The sequence below is a fragment of the Manacus vitellinus genome, unplaced genomic scaffold (assembly GCF_001715985.3).
Source record: "Manacus vitellinus isolate BGI_N305 unplaced genomic scaffold, ASM171598v3 scaffold_1_pilon, whole genome shotgun sequence".
In the NCBI taxonomy this organism is placed as follows: Eukaryota; Metazoa; Chordata; class Aves; order Passeriformes; family Pipridae; genus Manacus; species Manacus vitellinus.
This window is the reverse complement of record NW_021939396.1, coordinates 21,218,064-21,239,105: the sequence shown is the minus strand read 5'-3', so window position 1 is coordinate 21,239,105 and position 21,042 is coordinate 21,218,064. Positions and strand designations below refer to the sequence as shown.

General features: G+C 39.1%; 2 protein-coding genes across 2 annotated transcripts in view; one reads left to right on the top strand and one right to left on the bottom strand.

The window, feature by feature from the left end:
* Positions 1 to 3,056, top strand: part of KCNS2 (potassium voltage-gated channel modifier subfamily S member 2) — a 4,277-nt gene extending 1,221 nt beyond the window's left edge. The window contains exon 2 of the mRNA XM_029959357.1: positions 316 to 3,056. Within this exon, the coding sequence (XP_029815217.1) occupies positions 353 to 1,786 (1,434 nt within the window). The 5' untranslated portion in view covers positions 316 to 352 and the 3' untranslated portion in view covers positions 1,787 to 3,056. The remainder of the gene's footprint in view (positions 1 to 315) is intronic.
* An 11,693-nt stretch (positions 3,057 to 14,749) lies between these two features.
* STK3 (serine/threonine kinase 3) overlaps positions 14,750 to 21,042 on the bottom strand; it is a 120,600-nt gene continuing 114,307 nt past the window's right edge. The window contains exon 12 of the mRNA XM_029959283.1: positions 14,750 to 16,690. Coding sequence (XP_029815143.1) covers positions 16,532 to 16,690 — 159 coding nt within the window. The 3' untranslated portion in view covers positions 14,750 to 16,531. The remainder of the gene's footprint in view (positions 16,691 to 21,042) is intronic.

The window sequence follows — 21,042 nt, the reverse complement described above, 5'->3', positions numbered from 1 at the left end:
GGGAGGAACAGGAGCCTGCAGCGGGAACAAAGGAGCCTCTCTCAGGGTCCTCAGTGGGAGGTGGGAGAAAAGAAAAGGGGAACAAGGGGAGATATGGGGCAGAGGGTGAAAAAGAGGGGAAAGTGGGTGAACGGGGGGGGAAAGGGAGAAAAAGGGGGAAAGAAAAAGAAAGAAAATGAAAGAAAAGAAAGAAAGAGAAAAAGAAAGAAAGAAAGAAAGAAAGAGAAAGAGAGAAAGAAAGAAAAGCAAGCATCAATAGGTGAACATGCTGTAGATTTGTTCATTCTGTCAACTTTCTGTGCAATTGCATCCTAGGTATTCATTCCCTACACACTTTCGGAAGGAGCTCACTATGACAGGGCAGAGTCTGAATGCTTTATCTGAAGCGAATTTTGAAGACAATGAGATCAGCATCAACGTTGGAGGCTTTAAGAAAAAGATGAGATCCAACACATTATTAAGGTTCCCTGAGACCAGGCTGGGCAAATTGCTGAGCTGCCACTCAAAGGAGTCAATACTGGAGCTTTGCGATGACTATGATGATACCAAGAATGAATTTTATTTTGACAGGAACCCCGAGCTCTTTCCTTATGTGCTACATTTTTATAACACCGGCAAGCTCCATGTGATGGGAGAACTCTGTGTGTTTTCTTTCAGCCAGGAGATTGAATACTGGGGAATCAATGAATTCTTTATAGACTCCTGCTGCAGTTATAGCTACCATGGGAGGAAAATGGAGCCAGACCAAGAGAAATGGGAGGAACAAAGTGACCAGGAAAGTACCACATCTTCTTTTGATGAGATTTTGGCATTCTACAACGATGCCTCTAAATTTGATAAACAGCCCTTTGGAAACATCAGGAGGCAGCTCTGGCTTGCTTTGGATAATCCTGGGTACTCAGTTTTAAGCCGCATCTTCAGTGTCCTTTCAATAGTGGTGGTGCTGGGCTCCATCGTGACCATGTGCCTGAACAGCCTCCCAGACTTTCAGATTGTTGACAGTAATGGGAACCCTGAGGAAGACCCTCGCTTTGAAATCGTGGAACATTTTGGTATTGCATGGTTCACTTTTGAACTGGTGGCAAGATTTGCAGTAGCTCCTGACTTTTTAAAATTTTTCAAGCATGCCCTGAATTTGATTGACCTAATGTCTATCCTTCCATTTTACATTACATTAATTGTCAACTTGGTGGTGGAAAGTAGTCCAACTTTAGCAAATTTAGGCAGAGTTGCACAAGTCCTGAGACTCATGAGGATCTTTCGCATCTTAAAGCTTGCTAGACACTCCACAGGTCTCAGGTCTCTTGGAGCCACCCTGAAGTATAGCTACAGAGAGGTGGGGCTTCTTTTACTTTACCTCTCTGTTGGCATCTCCATTTTCTCAGTAGTGGCTTACACCATTGAGAAAGAAGAGAATGAGGGGCTAGCCACCATCCCTGCTTGTTGGTGGTGGGCTACTGTTAGCATGACCACAGTTGGCTATGGAGATGTTGTGCCAGGGAGCACTGCTGGCAAGTTGACAGCATCTGCATGCATCTTAGCTGGTATCCTAGTGGTAGTGCTTCCCATTACACTGATCTTCAATAAATTCTCCCACTTTTATAGGCGTCAGAAGCAGTTAGAGAGTGCCATGAGAAGCTGTGATTTTGGTGATGGCATGAAAGAAGTTCCATCCATCAACTTAAGGGACTACTATGCTTATAAAGTTAAATCCCTTATGGCTAGTTTGACCAATATGAGCAGGAGTACCCCCAGTGAGCTGAGCCTGAATGATTCACTGCATTAGCATACAAGTCTGACAGCAGTTTGCATGAGAGCTATCAAGAGCTATGTTTATAAATGTTTTCCTATTTGTCTTCTTTTTTTTTCCAAAGGATAGTGTTGCTGACACTGCACTTTGCACTTGAGAAACTAAAGACATTTCTATTACAAGTTGACAGTTTGCACATTTTCATCCTATTGCATTGGATACTAAATGCTGTCCTTTCCATGCAAATGTTACCACTTCCATGACATTAGTGCTAGTGGTATAAAAGATGATCTGTTACTTTGTGCATTTTCTCATCTGAGCAGAGAAATGAACGTAGACAAGTGGAATAAAAATTTTCAGATGTGACATGAGTAATGAAAAAAATCACGCATCACCTATACTGGTATCTGTACTAGTGTAGGACTTCCATGCATTTTACAACAGTTTAAAACAATCACCTGTGAGTCACTGACATGCAAACACTTTTATCCATATTGCTGACCAGTAATTCTGATTGTCACTTGTCTGAAAACTCCACTAAGTTTGCTTACCCTTGAGTATGTATGTTAAAATCTGGGTGTTCTTGTTCTGAAATGTTATGTATAGTAATACTTTTGAGAATCTCCTAAGCATAGACCTTCCTGTGCTTCCAAGATTAGGTCAATACTGAACCCTCTGAAGAAGGCAACCTCACACTTTCAGATAGCTACATATTCAAATACTGCATTTCCACAAATGGTATGGAGGCACACATAGACCTCTCAGGATGACATTTCCAGAAGTGATCTGCTCCCAGCTCAGTCTCAGTGCAGCTGCAGTATGCTGTATCAGTCTGTCAAAATGGTTCTGAGATTAGACACACAAAGATGTGGGCTTTCAACAATTAGAAGCTCCAATGAAAAACTTGGATTTGTTTAATGAAGTGAAATATTCCCACATGAACTGTACAGGCAGCATTTTAGGAATTGACATTCATATACTGCAAAAAGACTAATTATAAAGATGCCATATGTGATGCTGAGATATAAAATCTAATTTTATCAGAAAAGCTTGAAAGCAGGTGTTGATGACAGACAATTCCATTAAGATTTCTGCCAAGGAAACTCTAAGGAAAAAAACACCCTGTAAGTCACATTTTCCCTCAGAAAGAAACTCACAATTTACAACTAAGGGAGAGTATAAGGGCCTAAGAAGGGAACAGATAAAGAAAAAGAGCTTAATACTGCAGCAGCCGTGGGTAGAACCTCCTACTTATTTCTGTGATGTAGACAATGTAAATCCTTTCAAGGGCTGGCATGTACTTTTTTAAAAAAAAAGAAAACAAAACCAAAAAAGACATGAGAGAACAGATCATCTGGGACTTCCAGAGTAATCATGGATCTGCATAAAGTTGTTTTTCAAGTGCTCAGTCTCTTCCCTTACACAGTTTTACAGAGATCAAACACTTGTAATCAACAGGTAGAAGCCACTGTTGGGTGGCTCTTTTAAATTCTTGGTATCTGTGCCAGAAAACAAACTACTGGTGCTCAGTGGGCAGAACAGCATTTCTCTTCAGATCCTGCTGCTTTTCCATCCCATTTATTACATATAATGTTCTAATTATTTTGTTGGTTTGTTTGTTTGTTTTACTTGCAAAGACTAGAGAGGTTCAGAAATTAAATTCAGACTAGTCAGAAGAGAAATTAAAATACTAAAGCTAAAATTGTCACGTTTGGAAGACTGTTTTTGTATACCATGACAAGGGGCAGCCCAACTGACGGAATAAAGGAAATATGGCATGAATAGGTAATTGCCTCATTTAGGCTACTAGAGGTTGCTGTCTGATCTGTATCTTTTGATGCTTTGCTATATCAGCTCCACCTAAAAACAGAAAGCTGATCACCCAGGATCACATTCCTGTTTGCCCAGTGATCTATCACAGAATACACGATGTGAAATAACTTACCCCTCACCCCATTTCCTTTGAAAAAACTCTCCCCTCATGTGAGTTAGTGCCTGATTTAGGCCATGAAGCATGAGGGAAATGGTCCTTTCCAACTTCACCAAAGATCTCAACAGAGCCTGCACAAGTTATGAAATCCATTGGCAAGTCATTGCTTGCTGTCCCTGAAAATCAAAGAGAGATCTAGATAACCTGAATTTGGTGTCCAAACTTGAAACATTTTGCTAAGGTTTTCACTTCTGGAGGTCTGGTTCAAGTTCTCTGCTGGGTGATAGGCATAAATTCAGTACTCTTGTTCCTGATTCATACTGTGTGTGTGTAAACTATCACACACCTACAAACATCCACGCAGAACGTGGGCCAGCCTGAGGTCAACTGCTGGACTGGAAGTACCAAGAAAGAAGGAAGGGAAGGAAGAGGTGGGCATGTGCAGCTCATGCACTCTGGTCAGGTTACATGCTGCAAGGGTGGCAAGCTCTCTTCCTGATGCAAAGGACACTGCAAACTCTCACTAATTCTGTTGGCTGGGGGCCTTCAGAGAATCCAGCTCCAAGCAGTGGTTTTATCTGTTTCAGAAACAGTAGGTGCACAGAGCTGAAAATCAGTGACTTTCAGGGCAGTTATTTGATGAGACCTGTAGACTTGCCAAAGAGTCACAAATTTCCTCAGCTGTTGCTAGTTTAACATTGCAAATGTTGGATCCAAACTTTACAACACATCATTTCAATAACCTATAGCTTATCTTACGTTCTAGATTTATTATTATTTGTAGGGCTGATTCTCTGTCATTTCTGCCAATATTGAATGGAACGTGTCCAAACTGCGTGTTACTAAAGAAAATTAAATACCCCAAGGAATTCAGACTTTTATTGTACTGGTTGAAAGGAATTTTCATTATTGCATTTTTATATAAGTGCTTTGGATCAAAGACACTAAGTAAATAAAGTACTGAAATTTAATATGTTCTTATTATCATGACAGTGACTTTACACAGTGCACAGGAATTCCTTTCATAAACTTAACTAACTCCATGTTAAAAGTAATCACATTTTTCCTCTCTCCTCCTCCTGAAGACCATTCCAGAGCTGTGCTGCTCTACAAGGCTTGCACAACTTTTAGCATAATTTTATTAATGGATGCTTTATACCACTTTGTTTCTTTTTCTTATGCCAACACTGCTTAAATATTTCATTTTCCTCTATGTGTATTCCTAGTGTATTTGTAGGCAGCATCCATATGCTCTTACATGCTTATTTTCACAGGATTATACCTGCCAAGCTTCCTTTTAGTTTTCTTTCTGCAAGTTGTGTTCCCCTGACCATCCTAGGGGATGTAGCCTTCTTTCTGCTTTACTTCTGCCTAGATTTATTATGTTTGAGCTGGCATTGTACTGCATTGTACAGCAGTTTTAATATTTGCTTATGACTAACAGAATTTTTGACCGAGCAGGATAGCAATTTAACGACTTAAGTAATGTTTCTGTCTTAGCTCCACCCAAAATATGTAGGTAAGGAAGAAGAATAAGGCACACTTTTCCTGCCATTTTGTGAAGGAACCTCTATTCTAGGGCTCAGTGCAATAAGTCCTGAGAAACCTTACCTCTCATTAAATAAAAACTGCAGAAAAATCTTTACACTTTGAAGGAAAAATTCAGTCTCTCCAAAGCCTCACAGGGGCTTTGTGTAGTGTACTTTTTCAGTAGTCAGTACTTTTGCCAGAATTCTTCACTCACTGTTGTGTAAGAGCAGGACATCTGCAATTCTATAACCAGTGAGTCAGAACTGAAGGATGAGAGGACTAATTGGTCACTTTCTCCAGAGTTTGAAACTTGAAAATTGTCGTGGTCAGAAATCTCCTTACTATGCATATGCAGGTTACTGAAGAACATTGCATTGGCATGTGCTCTTCCTGCCTGTGACAGTCATGTTCCTGGCACCAGTGGAAATGCTGTGCCTACTCTCTTTTGTCTGAGAGCTTTGTATTGTTTAAAGTAGGATTGTGGTACCATTTCAAATGAGGCAACTTACTTGATTGCCAGGAATAAACTGTTAGAGAATCTGAATTTCTAGTACAAATCTAGGTTATTATGAGAGTTTGAGATGCCCTTGAGAAGCAATATGTTACATTATTTTCCTGAGATGTAAAATCTATATATAGATTGTGATTAAGCTTTTTAAGTATGTTCAGATTTTGTATTATTGCCTGGTTTATTACTCACTGACTTTCATCAGTCGCTAATTCTCTCTTTCCCTGCAGACTACCCATTTTGAAAGCAGACTGTTTTTTCCTCACATATTATAAAGAGCATGAGCTACTTCACATTGCGAACTTAAAAACAAAGAACTTGGCATTTAATTTTCCAACTTTATTACCTCCCGTATTTGTACCTTTTTGTATAGATCTTTACAAGACTGCAGGGAACTACTGTATCTGGTGCTCTTTGTACTGCATTTCTTGTCCCAGTAGTGTATAACGCACTCAAAAACTCAGCTTTGTGCCACAAAATGAAAATTAAATGCATAAAAATGATATTCCACCAGGGATTAAGAACTGATTTAAGTTTCAGGATATTCTGAGTATATATTAGAATCAAAGAGAAGCGTGGGTCTCATTGTGAAGATAAGTTTCTTTTAAACAAATACATCAGGCCAGATTTCTAATTTTAGAAATGCTCTTAATTGGTGGTTTTGTTGGGGAGCCCACATTTTTCAGTTGAACAAACAGTGCAAGTTTCTTGTTCTCTACCTGACAGATTAGGGACTGAGCAACAAATCACCAGCACTTGTCGGCACTAAATCAACTTGACATGACCTTTCATCTCTTACAAAACAACCCCCATCCTTCGAGGCCCCAGCTGTGCACACATAAGCAGCAGAAAACCCCCGGAGTAACTGCTCTCGCTGTACTAGTTATCCATTTCCTCTCACAATACTCCTGATTTTAATCTACCTTTGATGGTACTTTCAAACAACATTCAACCCAAGTCACTGCTCATATCCCTCGGTGAGGTGTTGTGCCAGAACTATTCTTTTCTTATCATGTTATTCTTAATTTATTTTCCACTTTATGCACCTGGCTTCCCATTAAGTTACACCAGAAATTAATTTGATCTCCTGTAACTAATTTTCAAGTTGCCCACTATTCAGGCAGGGTAGAAGAATGTTCCCACCCAGTTTATGAAGCATCTTTTACTGATTCTGCCTTTTAATTAAAAAAAATAAATTATGCTTCTCATCTGAGAATAATTTACTGGGTTAACAATGGAGCAATGGTCAATACATCATTCAAATCAACAGTTCTACAGAGCAATCACTGAAGCTGCTAAGAAACATCACCCTCATTAAAGATTGTGGATCTCTTCACCTCTCATAAATAAAGTTATGGGTTGTCAGCTGGAGGAAGCGACCTCCAAACACTCTAGAAAGTGTTTCCCAAGATCACATGACACTGCTGGCAAAGGTCTGGCTCTGGAATTTTTTTCTCCTGATAGTACAGAGGATGGAGAATCATCTCACAGGTGTTGAGACTCAAACTGACCTCCCACTGGACGCTGCAGAAATTTGTTTATCTGACATCACCTCACCCTTTACACACAACCCTAAATCATGTAAGTCCTCACTTGGGTAAACACATGCATCTGCCATAGGAGGCAGTGGCACAAATCCAACATTTCAGCTTCACACAAGTGCAGAAGAAACATCGGCACCTCCCACTCTTGCATTTTTTCTTCCAGGGTACCAATGGGCTTTGGCTTCTCACTGATCTCTGTTCAGAAATAAACAGGGCTAAGTTTTTTGGTAATTGGACAAAGTCTGCTATAAATCTGACAATTTCTGCTATGTATCTAAAGCAGCCTAAGAGAGCTGCCCACTTTCAGATGCACAGTCCGACATCTGCTTGTTGTCACCCGATGCAGCCGTGTTCTGTGTGGTGCACAAGCCTGTGTAGCTCTGAGCAGACTATTCCACTGGTTACACTGTTGACTTTCAAAGAAAACTCTTAATCCCATTTGTAAAATAAGTGGTATTCCCACAGCACGGTTTGCTTACCAGCAGCTGCTGTGCTGCTCATCTCAAGTCCTGTACCTCTTGCTCTATCCTCTCCATCTATCTGCCAATTTTCTAAGCACAAACAGGGGTGTTAGACATACCCTTCCTTCACTTGAGTTAGTAACATGGCACTCTAAACATGAGGTTGGCAGCCTCATGGTATTTTGGGTAAGTAAGGCCAAGCAGTTTCTGTCACTTCCTGTGACGAGGGAACACAGGAGCTGTTTGGCTCTGCAGCACAGGGCCCAGTCAGCCCCGAGCAGCCTCATTTCCATTGATCAGGACAGAAGCTGGAAGACACCTCAGAAACACAGCAGTAATCTCTTCTTGAAATGCCCAAATTGTTCCTTGTTCTAAAGCAAAGGCTGAACCAAACACTTAAGTTCATATTGGTCAAACACTTTGTGAATAAGACTTCCTCCTACTTTAACTGCAAGATAGGACTGAACTGTCAAGCTTTGTGTGGAGGCAGTGAATGAAGATAAGTGCTATGAGATGTATAAAATTCATGTCAGTTGATGGGCTGAATAAATCAATGTTAACTACATTTAAAAGGCTTCAAACTCATACCCACTCATGGAATAAATTTGCATTAATTGTTGGGATGTAGGGCTACTGTATTACTGGTCCTGTAATCCTAGAAATCCTCAATTCCTATTTATTCCAGTAATTACATATTTAGGAGCTGTTTAAACATCTGGTTACCAATGAAATTTATAATTACACTAACTTGGAGAAATAGGTTTGCTGAATCTACTACAATACTATTGCCATCCGTTTTAGCCACATTACATTGTGGAATATAAACAGCCCCAAAAGCTAAAGTATTTCTATTAAAGCTGAGCAAACAGTGGTGGATGTGCTTCCTTGGCAGGAGAGATACCAACATACCCATAGTGGGTTACCAAATTACTTTTGGTTGTTTTAGAGTTTCTAATGGGAGGAGAGACTCTTGGAATGAGTCAGAGCAAGATTTCAGTTGTGTTTATTGAAATACTGAACCAGTACTCACTGCACCAGAGAATTCTGTTCACTTTCTGAGGTAAATAGGATTTGGATTAAGCAATTGTATATGTATATGAAGGGTAGTGTTGAACATTATTCGACTCACCCCATTATTTTCTGGACAGGCTCAGGACCATCTTCTGTAAAGATCAACTAACAGGAAAAGCAACCCAAAATTTCTTCTGGACATTAGGAGACTCAGAAAAAGTTATTTTATTAATTGTATTTATCAGTACAGCATTTGACTTGTTTCTGCATTTTTAATATGAAACACTGAAAAATTCTAGTCTTCTCCCATAGTTTCAGCAGGGAAAATTGGTATATGACAAATAAATACAACTTATCTAGAGACTGAAATAACACCTGCACTTTAAAAAGCATGTCATGCTTTTGGATATGGTTGCTAAGAAAAATGGTAACTCTACTTAATCCTTCCTCAAATAATCTCTGACCTTCATAATCTCTGGACTATGACACCTGTTTTCATGTGCAATGAGAGATCAAAGGGACACTTCTTGCTGTTAAGCCCGTATACCCCATTGTACTGTAATAAAAATGAAATATCAATTGATGCATCACACAAAAAGCTTAGTGTCAGATAAATCAACTCAAAAGCTTTTGGTGTCCCTCTTTGATGTACTGGCTGCAAGGCTTTCCTTAACAGCAACCACGCAGGCTTTGGGAGCCCAGGAGTCCAAAGCAGCAGAAAGACCTGAAGAGAGGAAAAAGTGTTAGAAACATCTGAGGGCCACAGCCATCTTCTCATACATCGAACCTTCCAGTGACACCAAGGGAATGACAGGATGCAGGGGGGGCTGCTCGTGTGTGTTTCTGGGCACACCTGGGTGCAGTGAAAGAACAATTATACTGGTCATCTCCAAATACTGTCCCCAAGGGAAGAAACAGGACTAGGAGGGCTACATCTTCCTCTAGGAGCTGGCTAGGGAGAGATACTGTAATATAAAATATGTCCTCAGAAGAAATATCCCTGGAGAGATGAGACCAGGTCTTCAGTAAACAATATATGGTTTAATTAATTTGACAGAAAAAAATATATCCAGATACATTAGCACGTGGTCATGTATATTTACAAATTTAACTTCTAAAGCTGTGAAATCTAAAGAAAAAAATTTGAAGATCGCTGAGGTTTGTAGTGCCATGGTAAATGGCAAATATCATTAATGTTTTCCCGCATTGTGACAGACAGAAAAACCAGCATTTGAGCCCAGAATCAGATTAGTTTAATTCCTTCTAATGCCTTCCCACTGCCTGGCTCTGGGCAGCTCTCTGCTTACTGCCCAGTTTATCCCCTCTGAATTTTCTGTGGCCTTTAGAAAGGCCTGTTTCACTGATCAAGTATCAACACCAAGCAAGAACTCTGGCTGTTTGCCTACATCACACGAAACCTTCCTGTTCCCACCATCACTTCTAGTAAAGCTAAACCCAGCACCCACAGTAAGAATTTGGGAGGCCAAGGAATAGTGCTATTGGACTAAGAAACACCCTGGCACGGGGCATGGAGTGATCATTAGCTGATGCCATTACACAAACTCTTCCACTGCACTGAGACAGTTCCTTAAGGTACACTAAATATTTGTTGCACATCAATAAAAAAATAGACACAGGGAACTTTATCCTTCCCAAGTGTTAAACATGATTCTCAGATTCCTTGCTGCGGGCACACCTATGGGTGCTATGGCCATACTGCAGCCCTGTCAACAAAGCGAAGTGGCATCAAAAGCTGTCTGGTACCACAGCATGGCCTTGTCCTCCAGATAAGAGCTTGCTCCTGTGAGGCTTCCACAGGTACTGGTTTGAGCATAGTGCTGACCCTGATGCGGATTAACAGTTTCCAGATTCCCACTGAGTCTCTCGGCAAAGCAGAACTCACGGCTTCGTGGTGCTGCCTCAGGCTTTGCAGGAGCAGGAGGATGACAGTGGTTCCCAGCAGGGCACAGCGCTTACACGACATCCTGAGTAGGTGCAGTTCATTCAGCCCTTTCGATAAAACCATCTCCATCCATGTCTTGCCCAGCATTGGAGCAGGGAAAGCCTTTCCATGCAGAGGCAAACAACATCTGCTGTCAAAAGCCTCCACTACCTCAGATGAGTGGGGAAGCAAAGAAAAACACCTTGGTGACCTTGATTGGGGTTTTTTCCATGTTTATTTATTTGGCACTGTTATGGGATGTTTCCATTTATAAAGTCTGAAAAAATTAAAACTTCTAACTTTGAAAGTGGCAAGGAAATAAAGCATGAGCATAGAAGACAAAAAACACGAATGGAAGAAAATTAGATGTGAAACAGCAACACAGAACAGTAAGTTACATAGATGACCACCTGATTTGCTTTTGTCAGCCAACACTTTTTTCCTCACATCCATAGTTAGCCTCATAGGCAGTCTGGCCAGGTGCAAATGCAATATGCTTTTTCTTTTCTCCCCAAAGATTTAAAAAAATGTTTCTTTCTTCCTATTTCTTCAAATATCACTCTTCTCCAGTCCAGAAGATTCTCTAAGGCCTAGTGAAACTAGGAGGAATCTGTGAAATTACAAATAGAAAAAAGTATCAAGTATCTGTTGGTCTGGGACTAACAAATATTCTGAAAGAGAAAGATTTGCTTAGAATCTGAACATCCCATCTTTTCAAAGGAAGGGAAAACAGGATATCTGAGACTTCAGTGATCTCTGAATAGAAGAAGAGAATAAAAGCTGTTGCTGACATTTGCACTTGGGCATAATGTCCCAAGGACTCTTGGCTCAGGGGATGCTCTTAAAAGTAAAGCCCACATACATCTTTCTGAGCAGGGGGAAGAGAAGGAAAATATGGGGAATTTTCAAGTATGCTTTAAAAACCCTAACAAATTAAACCAAACAAAAATGGATCAGAGCACACCATATAAAAGATAGGCCCCTTCCATAATGAATACACTGAACAGAGAGGAGAAATACATTTTGTGAAAAGGTATTTTAAAACAAATTTAACAGGGCAAATCTACAAGTGCAACTTAATGACTTCACACTGAACATCAATGTAATTTGCTTTTCCCCAAAAAGCTTAAGCTATTACTTCACCTGGCACAACACAATGGTGAGAAACAGGGTGCGTGCATGCTACCCAGGACACGTCCTCTCCAAGGTTTTCAGTGGCAATAGGGGGCATAACTCAGCTGCCTCACAGCCTGGTATACAAATATCCCAAAGCAAATTTCCCAGCCAACTGCATGACACAGCCTCAAGTTGCACCGGGGCAGGTTTTAATTGCATATTAGGAACATTTTCTTCACCGAAAAGATTGTCAAGTGTTGGAACAGGCTGACAAGGAAGCGGTGGTGTCACCATCCCTGGAGCTATTTAAGAGATGTGTCGATGTGGCACTCAGGGACTTAGGCTTTAGCTTTTGCAGTGCTGGGTTAACAGTTGGACTCACTGATCTTAGAGGTCTTTTCCAACCTAAACAAGTTGGAAAACTTCCATGAACCGGCAGAGTCACCAGCCCTGGAGGTGTTTAAGAAAAGACTGGAGGCAGCACTTAGTGCCATGGTCTAGTTGACATGATGGTGGTTTGGTCATAGGTTGGACTCAATAATCTCAGGGGTCTTTTCCAACCTAATTGATTCTGTGACATGACTATGTAACACCCAGTATGACCTTTGGAAACAGAAAAAGAAATGCCACAGTAAGTTGGAGACTTTAGTATTTAAGAATGCAAAGAAATATAGACTTCCTCACATTGTGAGGTCTTTTTAATTAGCTTTATAACCATGTATACACTTAAGAAAATGTAACTCCCATCATATCACAGTGACAGAGCAGCACGCACACAAAGTACTTTACAGAAGTTGTACAGTTCACATTCTGCTTGGAAGCACCAGTGCCTATTAAGGGGGAGCCAGGCTATCTCACATATTTGTGCAGGGGTTCGCTCATCATGAGCCATATTTATATTTGGAAGTTCAACAAACACACTGGATGGAGAAGCAGCCTGAGCCACTGTGCACTCTCACTGGAATACACTGTGCAAATGCAGACAACATATTATTTCGCATAAATAAACAGTAAATAATTATTCTAGCCAATTAATTGTCAAATTAGTTCAGATTAGCAGTAGAATTTTGTCACTTCAAACATACTGTGGATCACTAAGGAGTTTTGCTCACAAGTTCATTTTTCATGAAAATGTCTGTGGGTAAATTCTTAAGAGAATAATTAAAAAAAAACCCAGAAAATAAATGGGCAATGGAATCAAATTCATTATATGTATTTACTTTTTCTACTCGAGCCTATCCATTACTTACTGATTTTTTAGTGCAATGAGAAAAACAAAGGAGCAACACAAGCCATTTATGTCTGCTAATACTGAGGATTTCTTTCCTTAGGCCTGCTATGCTTTCATGGAGATCCTCAAACTTCTAGATCTTGCAACAACGTTGTGATCTGGAAAAATCCTTTCCAGAGCTGACTTTGAGAGACATGGGTTTCTGCGCTCACAGCTGGGCTTGCAGTTATAGAAAGGAAACAAAAGCATGAGGGATGACTATGGAAATGAATATTAAAGGTTACTATTAAGATAATTTTACTTCAGTTAGAATGAACAACAAGTCAACAATTATACATGAAAAATTAGCTTTTATTACAAATGTTTAGTAATAAGCAATGATTTTTCATTTTTTTTAACTTACTAAACCTAAACATACAAAGTCAGAAGCAAACAAGAAATTGCTTGGTTAAAATCTTACTGAAGGTTAACTTGTCAGTAGTTCTATCAGGTTTTCTGCAACGCTTGCTTTTAAAATATCTCATTTATTATACTATTGACTTTCCTTTACAGAGATGCTCATCCTCCAGTAGAGATGTGCAGTCATCAACATGGATGATTTGATTCATTTATATAAACAGAAGAAAGAAAAGATAAGTTGCGTCCATCTCTGAGTATAAAACTTATTTCCCTATACTATGCTTGCACATTAATTTAGAGCTCCATACTCTGGCTGCTAAAGCCAAAGGCAGCTCTCACTGACCACAGTGTGCACCATACCAGAATGGAAACATTACTGATTTCATATTAATTGGTGAAAGTATTCTTTGGTCACAAGCATCCTGTATCTACAGAGTTTACAGTACATCAGATGCATTTTAAGTAGCTTGTTTACATTTGTTTTATTCAATAGTGTTTTGATTTTTTTCCTGCATGTATAATCCATTCTTGTGTGCATGCATATGCACAAAAATTGAGTTGTTTCTATGCAGATACATCAGGATTGAAGAAAGGATGTCCTTCTGATGGCTTTCAGATGCCAGACTGCAACAGCTCTAGTCTAAAATGGCCTTTTACTGGAGTCCCTCAGGATAAGCAATTAATTTTTAGGGTGCCACATTACTACAGTTTTCAGAATACACAAAATATGAAATTTGTGATAATTTTTGTTACACTGTCTATTACACTGTAAAGCCACATTATTCAAAATCAGTGTCTTATTTCTGGTGCGAAAAGTTTAAGATAGAGAAAGGGAAAATTTAGCTGCTAAGGATGCAGGTAAGAGTGTCAGGACAATGACACTTTGCTTAAAAGGCACACCAAGAAAAGGCAAGCTAGGTTCCTCTCCTGATGGTTTAAATGTGTTTTATATTTTTTCTTACGTATATAGATATGCATATATATGTGTGTATACCTACACAAATCCATGTATGCACACACATCTTTGAGTTTTTGAGAACAGAAAGCTCAAGAAGTAGAAATTCATTTTAAATAAATAAGAACCATGTTGATGGGGGAAGTTGGTACTGTTATTTTTTCCTGCGTTATGATTATAATCTAATGACACAGTGACATGATTATACCATTTTTTACTTTACATCATTTCATTGTATAAATGTGAGGCATAAGACTACCAGGTTCATTTTATCTTGCCTAAAGTAATTTTTATGGATCTTCTGTGTTCTTGCATTTTCACAAGGAATGGTCATTGCTGTAGGAAATATGAAGAGAATTGAGGGTACAGATGTTCTAACAATCATAATCAAGATTTATTTGACTCTAGGGTTTACATGTCAGAGCGTGGTGTACATGCAAACACACAGAGAATGACAATGACAACAATGGCTCAAACCCAAGTCCTGGTCCCAGCACAGCTGTACAATGCTGATCTTGTGAAAACTTTTGGTTTCCTTTTGCATAAGCTTTGTGATATAATGCACCATTTCCAAAATCTGCACTGTTCCATCTAAATGGTCCATGTATGATGACAATAAATGTTAAGAGGTATGAGATGATTACTAACTTCCAGAAAACATTTAACAGAAGATGCCCATACAGTAGTCACCATTAAAAGTTTAACAGCTAAAGGCTGAATGTAAAGATCTTTTCAGCTGTATTGTATAAAGAAGTATGACTATCACAGTGAAGTTATTTACATAAAAGGCAACAATAGTAAATATTTCAATAGAGAACACAGTAGATTGTTCAGAAAGTGGATCATGTTTTCTGCTAAGTATGAAATATTTCTTGCAATGTTGTAAATTCTACCTACAAGGTATTCCACAATATAAACCAGATAAAATAAATTGTAAAAAGTTAAGAGTTTGGTCCTGCATTTCTGATTCCCGAAAATCTACCAACACAAGACTACAGGAATACTGAATGTTTAGTGATTGCAGGACAAAACTCTCAGAGGACCGTAAAATGTTGCTTCTTTTCTGTACTTATTAAATATAAGTATTAATTTTATTTTCTTTGGCTTTTAAATTACTATCCCTTTGTATCTATAACGTGAAAACAAAACAGCCCCAAACCACTAATAACTCCCCTCTCCCCTCAAAACAGTGACAAAGAAACCCAAATGAACCAAAAAAAATCCAAAAACTGTAGCTGTTACTTCATTATAAAACTATGGTGCAAAATAGAGGTTTATACTGGTCAGAATTGCAATAGTAATTGGAAGTTTACACTGAAGGAGTGACTGCAAGTATTGCTTCTTCTGAATAACAAAAAACAAAACTGATTAGGCACTTGTTTTCTTGTTTAATGACAGCTGACTCAGTGTGCGTAGAAATGACAGAAATACTCTCTAAAAATCCTCTGTAGTGTAACAACTGTACTGCTCAACTATAACCTCAGTCCTTGATTCAGGAGAGCAGGAAAACATGTGCCTGTTACTTACTTTCTGCTTAAATCCTACTGATACAAATCGGCTGGATACATGTTCAAGTGCTGTCCTGAACTGGGATGCTTGCTGAAATTGGAAATTGTTAAAAGATAATAGAGTGGTGAGCAACTTTTCATTATACCATAATACCAATTTTATCTAATCTGACTCTGCTCTCCACAATATCATCCTAATACTTCCCAACATAAAAGGAAACAGGCATAAAATAAATAGGATAACCAAAGATTACATAATAAATATGCTACTAAGGGGAAGAAAAATACATTGCAATATAAGGCTCGGTAGTGCTGCACAATCGAGAAATCATTCCAGGTGCTCCAAAACACAATTCCCAATGTACAACACCAAATTACCACTATATACCTGAAAAAGATTGGGAAGTAACAGATTAAACTTGTATTACATTAAACATTTGAAAATGCAAACAAGTGGTGATGTGTTTCTCTGCCTTTGCAGAACACCATATGTATATTCTTTCACTGCTCCAATTGTCATTGCTTGTGAAGGAAATTTCAACAGACTGGGTTTTTGAAAACTCTCATAATCCAATTCCTTCAGACTGTTACAAAGTTACCAGTGTCCACAGTGACTCATAGTATTATGCCTGAAAGTAAAACAAACTCAGAAATTTTGCTGCCTCCGTTTCTTTGCATCCATCGCATCTAGGATGGGTTGCCTCTTTGCAGTGTACCTCTGACGAAGCTCCTCAATTTCTCGTTCCATCATAGGGTCCAAAGCTTTTAATCTCATCTGTAATTCTTCCAAACTCAGATTCTTTAACTGTAAAACAACAAAAGAACAACCACAGAAAAACATCAGAAAGTCTTTACAATAAAAATGAAAACCATTACCTTCCATAATCCTTTAATTTACAGTTGCAGTGTTTTTACACACTTTAAGTATATGTATACGTGTATATATAACTGTTGATACAAATAAAAGCCTCGGTATTCTCCACAGTCAATAATCTAACAGCATATGAAAACAAACACACATAATACATTTTATTAAAAAAAAAAATCACTTTGCAAACCTTGCAAATAAATATAGGGCTTAAGTTTAACTCATTAGGTTGCCACAGCATACACAATTATATTCATGTATATAAATTATACTGCCTAATCAAATACTTCTTACTGAACATCAGTCTCCTACAGAAGCCTGAAAAATAGACAGCTACTGTAAGTAGTCTTATCAGAAAGTACCTCTGAATATCTGTCAAGAATGACAGGGCACCTGCCTTAGTCAACAGACTGCTGCCAGAACTAGTCAAAGCAAATTGCTAGCAAAGCGTTTAAATAATACATGAAATAATTTCCTCAATTCATGGGGGATGTTACCTTTGACCGTTCTTTTCTTTCTAAAAATATTTTTACACAATGTTTAACAGTTCATTACATTTCATTCAATAAAAATGACTGGTCATATAACAAGTAAATCACTTTGCTGTCTTGCTGGTTGCTGCCAATAAAGGTTGGAGTCTTGTCAGGTACTGGGGCACATCAGGCACTCCTGCTCCACCTGCTACTGCAGGGACGAATCTACATTTGAAACGTGTTCCTTTGTCTGGTCTATGTATTTTTTTCCTGATGTAGCTTAGTGCCTTTCTGAGTTTCTCTCTTGTCAGAATTGCCTATGTGCCAATTACTCTTCACCGAGTATGAAAAATATCAGCAAATTTCAAATAGTACAAATAATTTCCTCCTAGGAAAGGAGTAATCTTTGTTTTGTTTGCAAATATTCTTACATTGCAAACAAGCACACTACCTAACTCATGGGTAAAAAAAATTAATTTTCTGAATTGACTACTAATGAGTCAATACTTCGTTCATGAATCTAGGGCAGGCTTCCATCAACACAGTCTGATCTGTTTTCCCTGAGGAATGAAATATTACTTTTGATCTTTATTTTTATCAGTGATTGAGGCATATAAATTAGCAACACATATTGCTACATACAGTCCAAACCTCAGCTTTATGACTCCTACTAACAGACCACATTGTACATAGTAAACAAATAACTGAAAGTGACAATAAAGAGAGGGGGCACATCAGAGCACATGGAAAAGATGCACATTTTCATGCAACATCATTTTAACCATAAGATTCCTAATGAAGATGAAAATTAAACCCCAAATGTCAAAATATCTTAGGGGACCAAAGATCCTGAGACCTGTATGAGCTTCAGAGAGCTCAGATGGGTTCAACAGCTCATCAGCAATGTTGGTCTCACAGAATCTGCTGAGTTGGAAGGGACTCACAAGGATCACTGAGTCCAATCCTTAGCCCTGCACAGGACATGCCCAAGAGTCACACCATGTCCCTGAGAGCACTGTCCAAACACATCTTGAACTCTGTCAGCCCCTTTGCACTGTGACCACTTCGCTGGGGAGCCTGTTCCAGTGCCCAACCACCCTCTGGGGGAAGAACCTTTTTCTAATATCCAACCTAAACCTCCCCTGACACAACTTCAGACCATTCTCTCAGGTCCTGTCACTGGTCACCACAGAGAAGAGATCAGTGCCGGCCCCTCCTCTTCCCCTCCCAAGGAAGTTGTAACTGCAATGAGGTCTCCTCTCAGTCTCCTCTTCTCCAGACTGAACAGACCAAGTGCCCTCAGCTGCTCCTCATACGGTTTTCCATCAGTGCCCTTCACCATCTTTGTTGCACTCCTTTGGACACTTCATTTGCCCTCTTCTGGTCTCTCCCAAGGACAAATGATACCTTTTGTTTCTTATGAAGGAAAGAGTAGCCTCCCATGGAATCAAATATCATCCAGTTTAATGTACTTCTCCCATCTGATATCCAGAAAAAAGGATGGGGAAAAGAATTCCTCAGTCACTTAGACTTTTGCAGAAAAAGACCTTTTCATTTTCAGAGAAAGAAAAGATTAAAAAATTGCAGTATTCTATTTAATTTTTAGCCCATTGGTAAATGTAACTGGCACATGACACACTTTTCAGGGAAGATACTCTTTTAGAGGAGTGAAGTGTCAGAGATTTGAAGTAAAATGAGAAGAAATGACAGTGCCAATTGCGTTGTTTAACAGACCCCAACACAACCCAGATGAGAGGAGCAATAAATCCACTTTTTTAGCACATGGGACACGAGTAACATATTCGGGGCTCCATAGACCAGCAAATGGACTAAGGCAGGCACTGAATAATCTCGTGTTTTGTGAGAACTGCCACTGATGAAGTCTCCAACCCACTCTGGACTAGCCTGGACAGTCATTTATTCCCTCTCAGTCACCAGTGTAGACATCAAGCTCAAACTGCATAGAATAGACTCCAACTGATGTAATCACAAAATTATTCTGCATTGGAAAACATTTTTTCATAAATTATCAGAGAAGAATGTCGTGGGTGAGTTTTTATTTAAATTTCAATCAAGAAACAGAGCCAGCAAACAGAATTAACTATTCTTTAAAGATCACAGACAGCTGGGATGGATATTAAAATATAAAGGGAATTAATTTTTTAAGCCAGAGACTAAGAATCTTTCAGAATCATCTCAGACATGTCACCCAGGGGACCCAGGGAGCCACAGTATTCATCTGCATGAACGGCTGATGCTCAGGACATTTGAAGAAAGGAAGTGGCCGAAAATAGGGGCATTAAGAAACTGAAAACAGGAGTTAGGAAGGTCTCATCTGACATCAGATGAGAAAACCACTTAATCAGCCACAACTGAATCTAGGATATGTGTGTGTGTTTGTGCACATATATATCTCCTTGGCAAATTTAAAAATATTTTTTCTTGACTTATGTCTGTGCCACAGATATTACCTCACAAACCCTGCAAAAGTCCAAACACTGAATGCAACAGCAAATACACCAAACAAGATGTGTAGATATAACTCAAGATATTTAATTACTCTAAGGTAATTGATTCCCCTGCACGATAAATATTTCGATTCAAATTTTTAATGTGATAGAGCCCAGCATTCATTTACTTTCAGTTGCAAACAGTTTGGAATTTAAACTGCCATAAATAATTCACCATGTAGTTTGCTGTAACTACTGGGGCTACTGGCATTAATGGGAAGGGAGAGGAGAGCATTCAGTGGTGCAAGATGCAGGAATTCAAAAAGGCTTTAAATTATATTTCAATAGCTTTTTCAAAGCTGTGAACTGTAACAATTCAGTAACTGTTTGACAATGATACACAGTTCAATTTCTGCCACTTTTCTAAATAACGGAATCAACTGTGTCCTGAGATCAAACACCTACAACCACACAAGAGACAGTAATTAGTGTCAACACGGACCACTTCCAAGACAGAGGTCTTCAGTGAATGGGGGTTTCTGGTAAAAATGTTTGCCTTCACTTGGGCCCTTTATTTCAGTAGATAATCACAAGGGTTTGGGAAAGGAAGAGTCTAAACTTCAAAGAAGCAAAACTACCTCCAGAGCCAGATGACTTTGAGTAATTTCTTCTAGAAGCTGATGGATTATCAGGACATGGTTGCACTCAAAGAAGCCTCCTTGAAATTCTCTGCCGTGCTTTGATAGAGCAAAGGAAATCAACTTTGCCTACAAAGAGACCAGCCAACAGTCATCCTTGCAGGACAAGCTCTCGGTGCTGCAAGCTTGAGTGCCAGCAGCTTCTGTCTCTCTACCTTCTCCCCTCCCTGATCCAGAGGGAAATCCTAGTGAAAAAAAGGCACCTATGCAGAAAGGAGCTTCATCAACCCAAGCTTACAGTGGCAGAAATATCTTTCAGCAGCACAAACCTGAGCTGGGACAAACAGCACAGAATAAAAGCATAACTAACCTTCTAACTGAACTGTAATTTTCACTTATAATCTTTGGAAAAGGCAACTTACCACACACTTAGGAGACCAGAAAGTCTGGAAACCTGGTGCACATTATCTCAAACTTTTAGCAAATGGGACACCAATTATTTAACTCCTCCTTGCTTACTTTTCAATTTATTTGTAATAGGGTTAGAGGCTTTTCCAGGAAAGGCTACATATAGAAATTGAAAAGCAGCAGAACAGATTAAGAATCATTAGCAAGCTTTTCTTACTGTGACTGTCATCATTAAGTTGGGATACAGTAAAAATCCAAAAGCTGATGGAGCTCCAGGCATGAAGTGTTCCGGTTGTGTTTAGAGCACAGGTCAGAGCTAC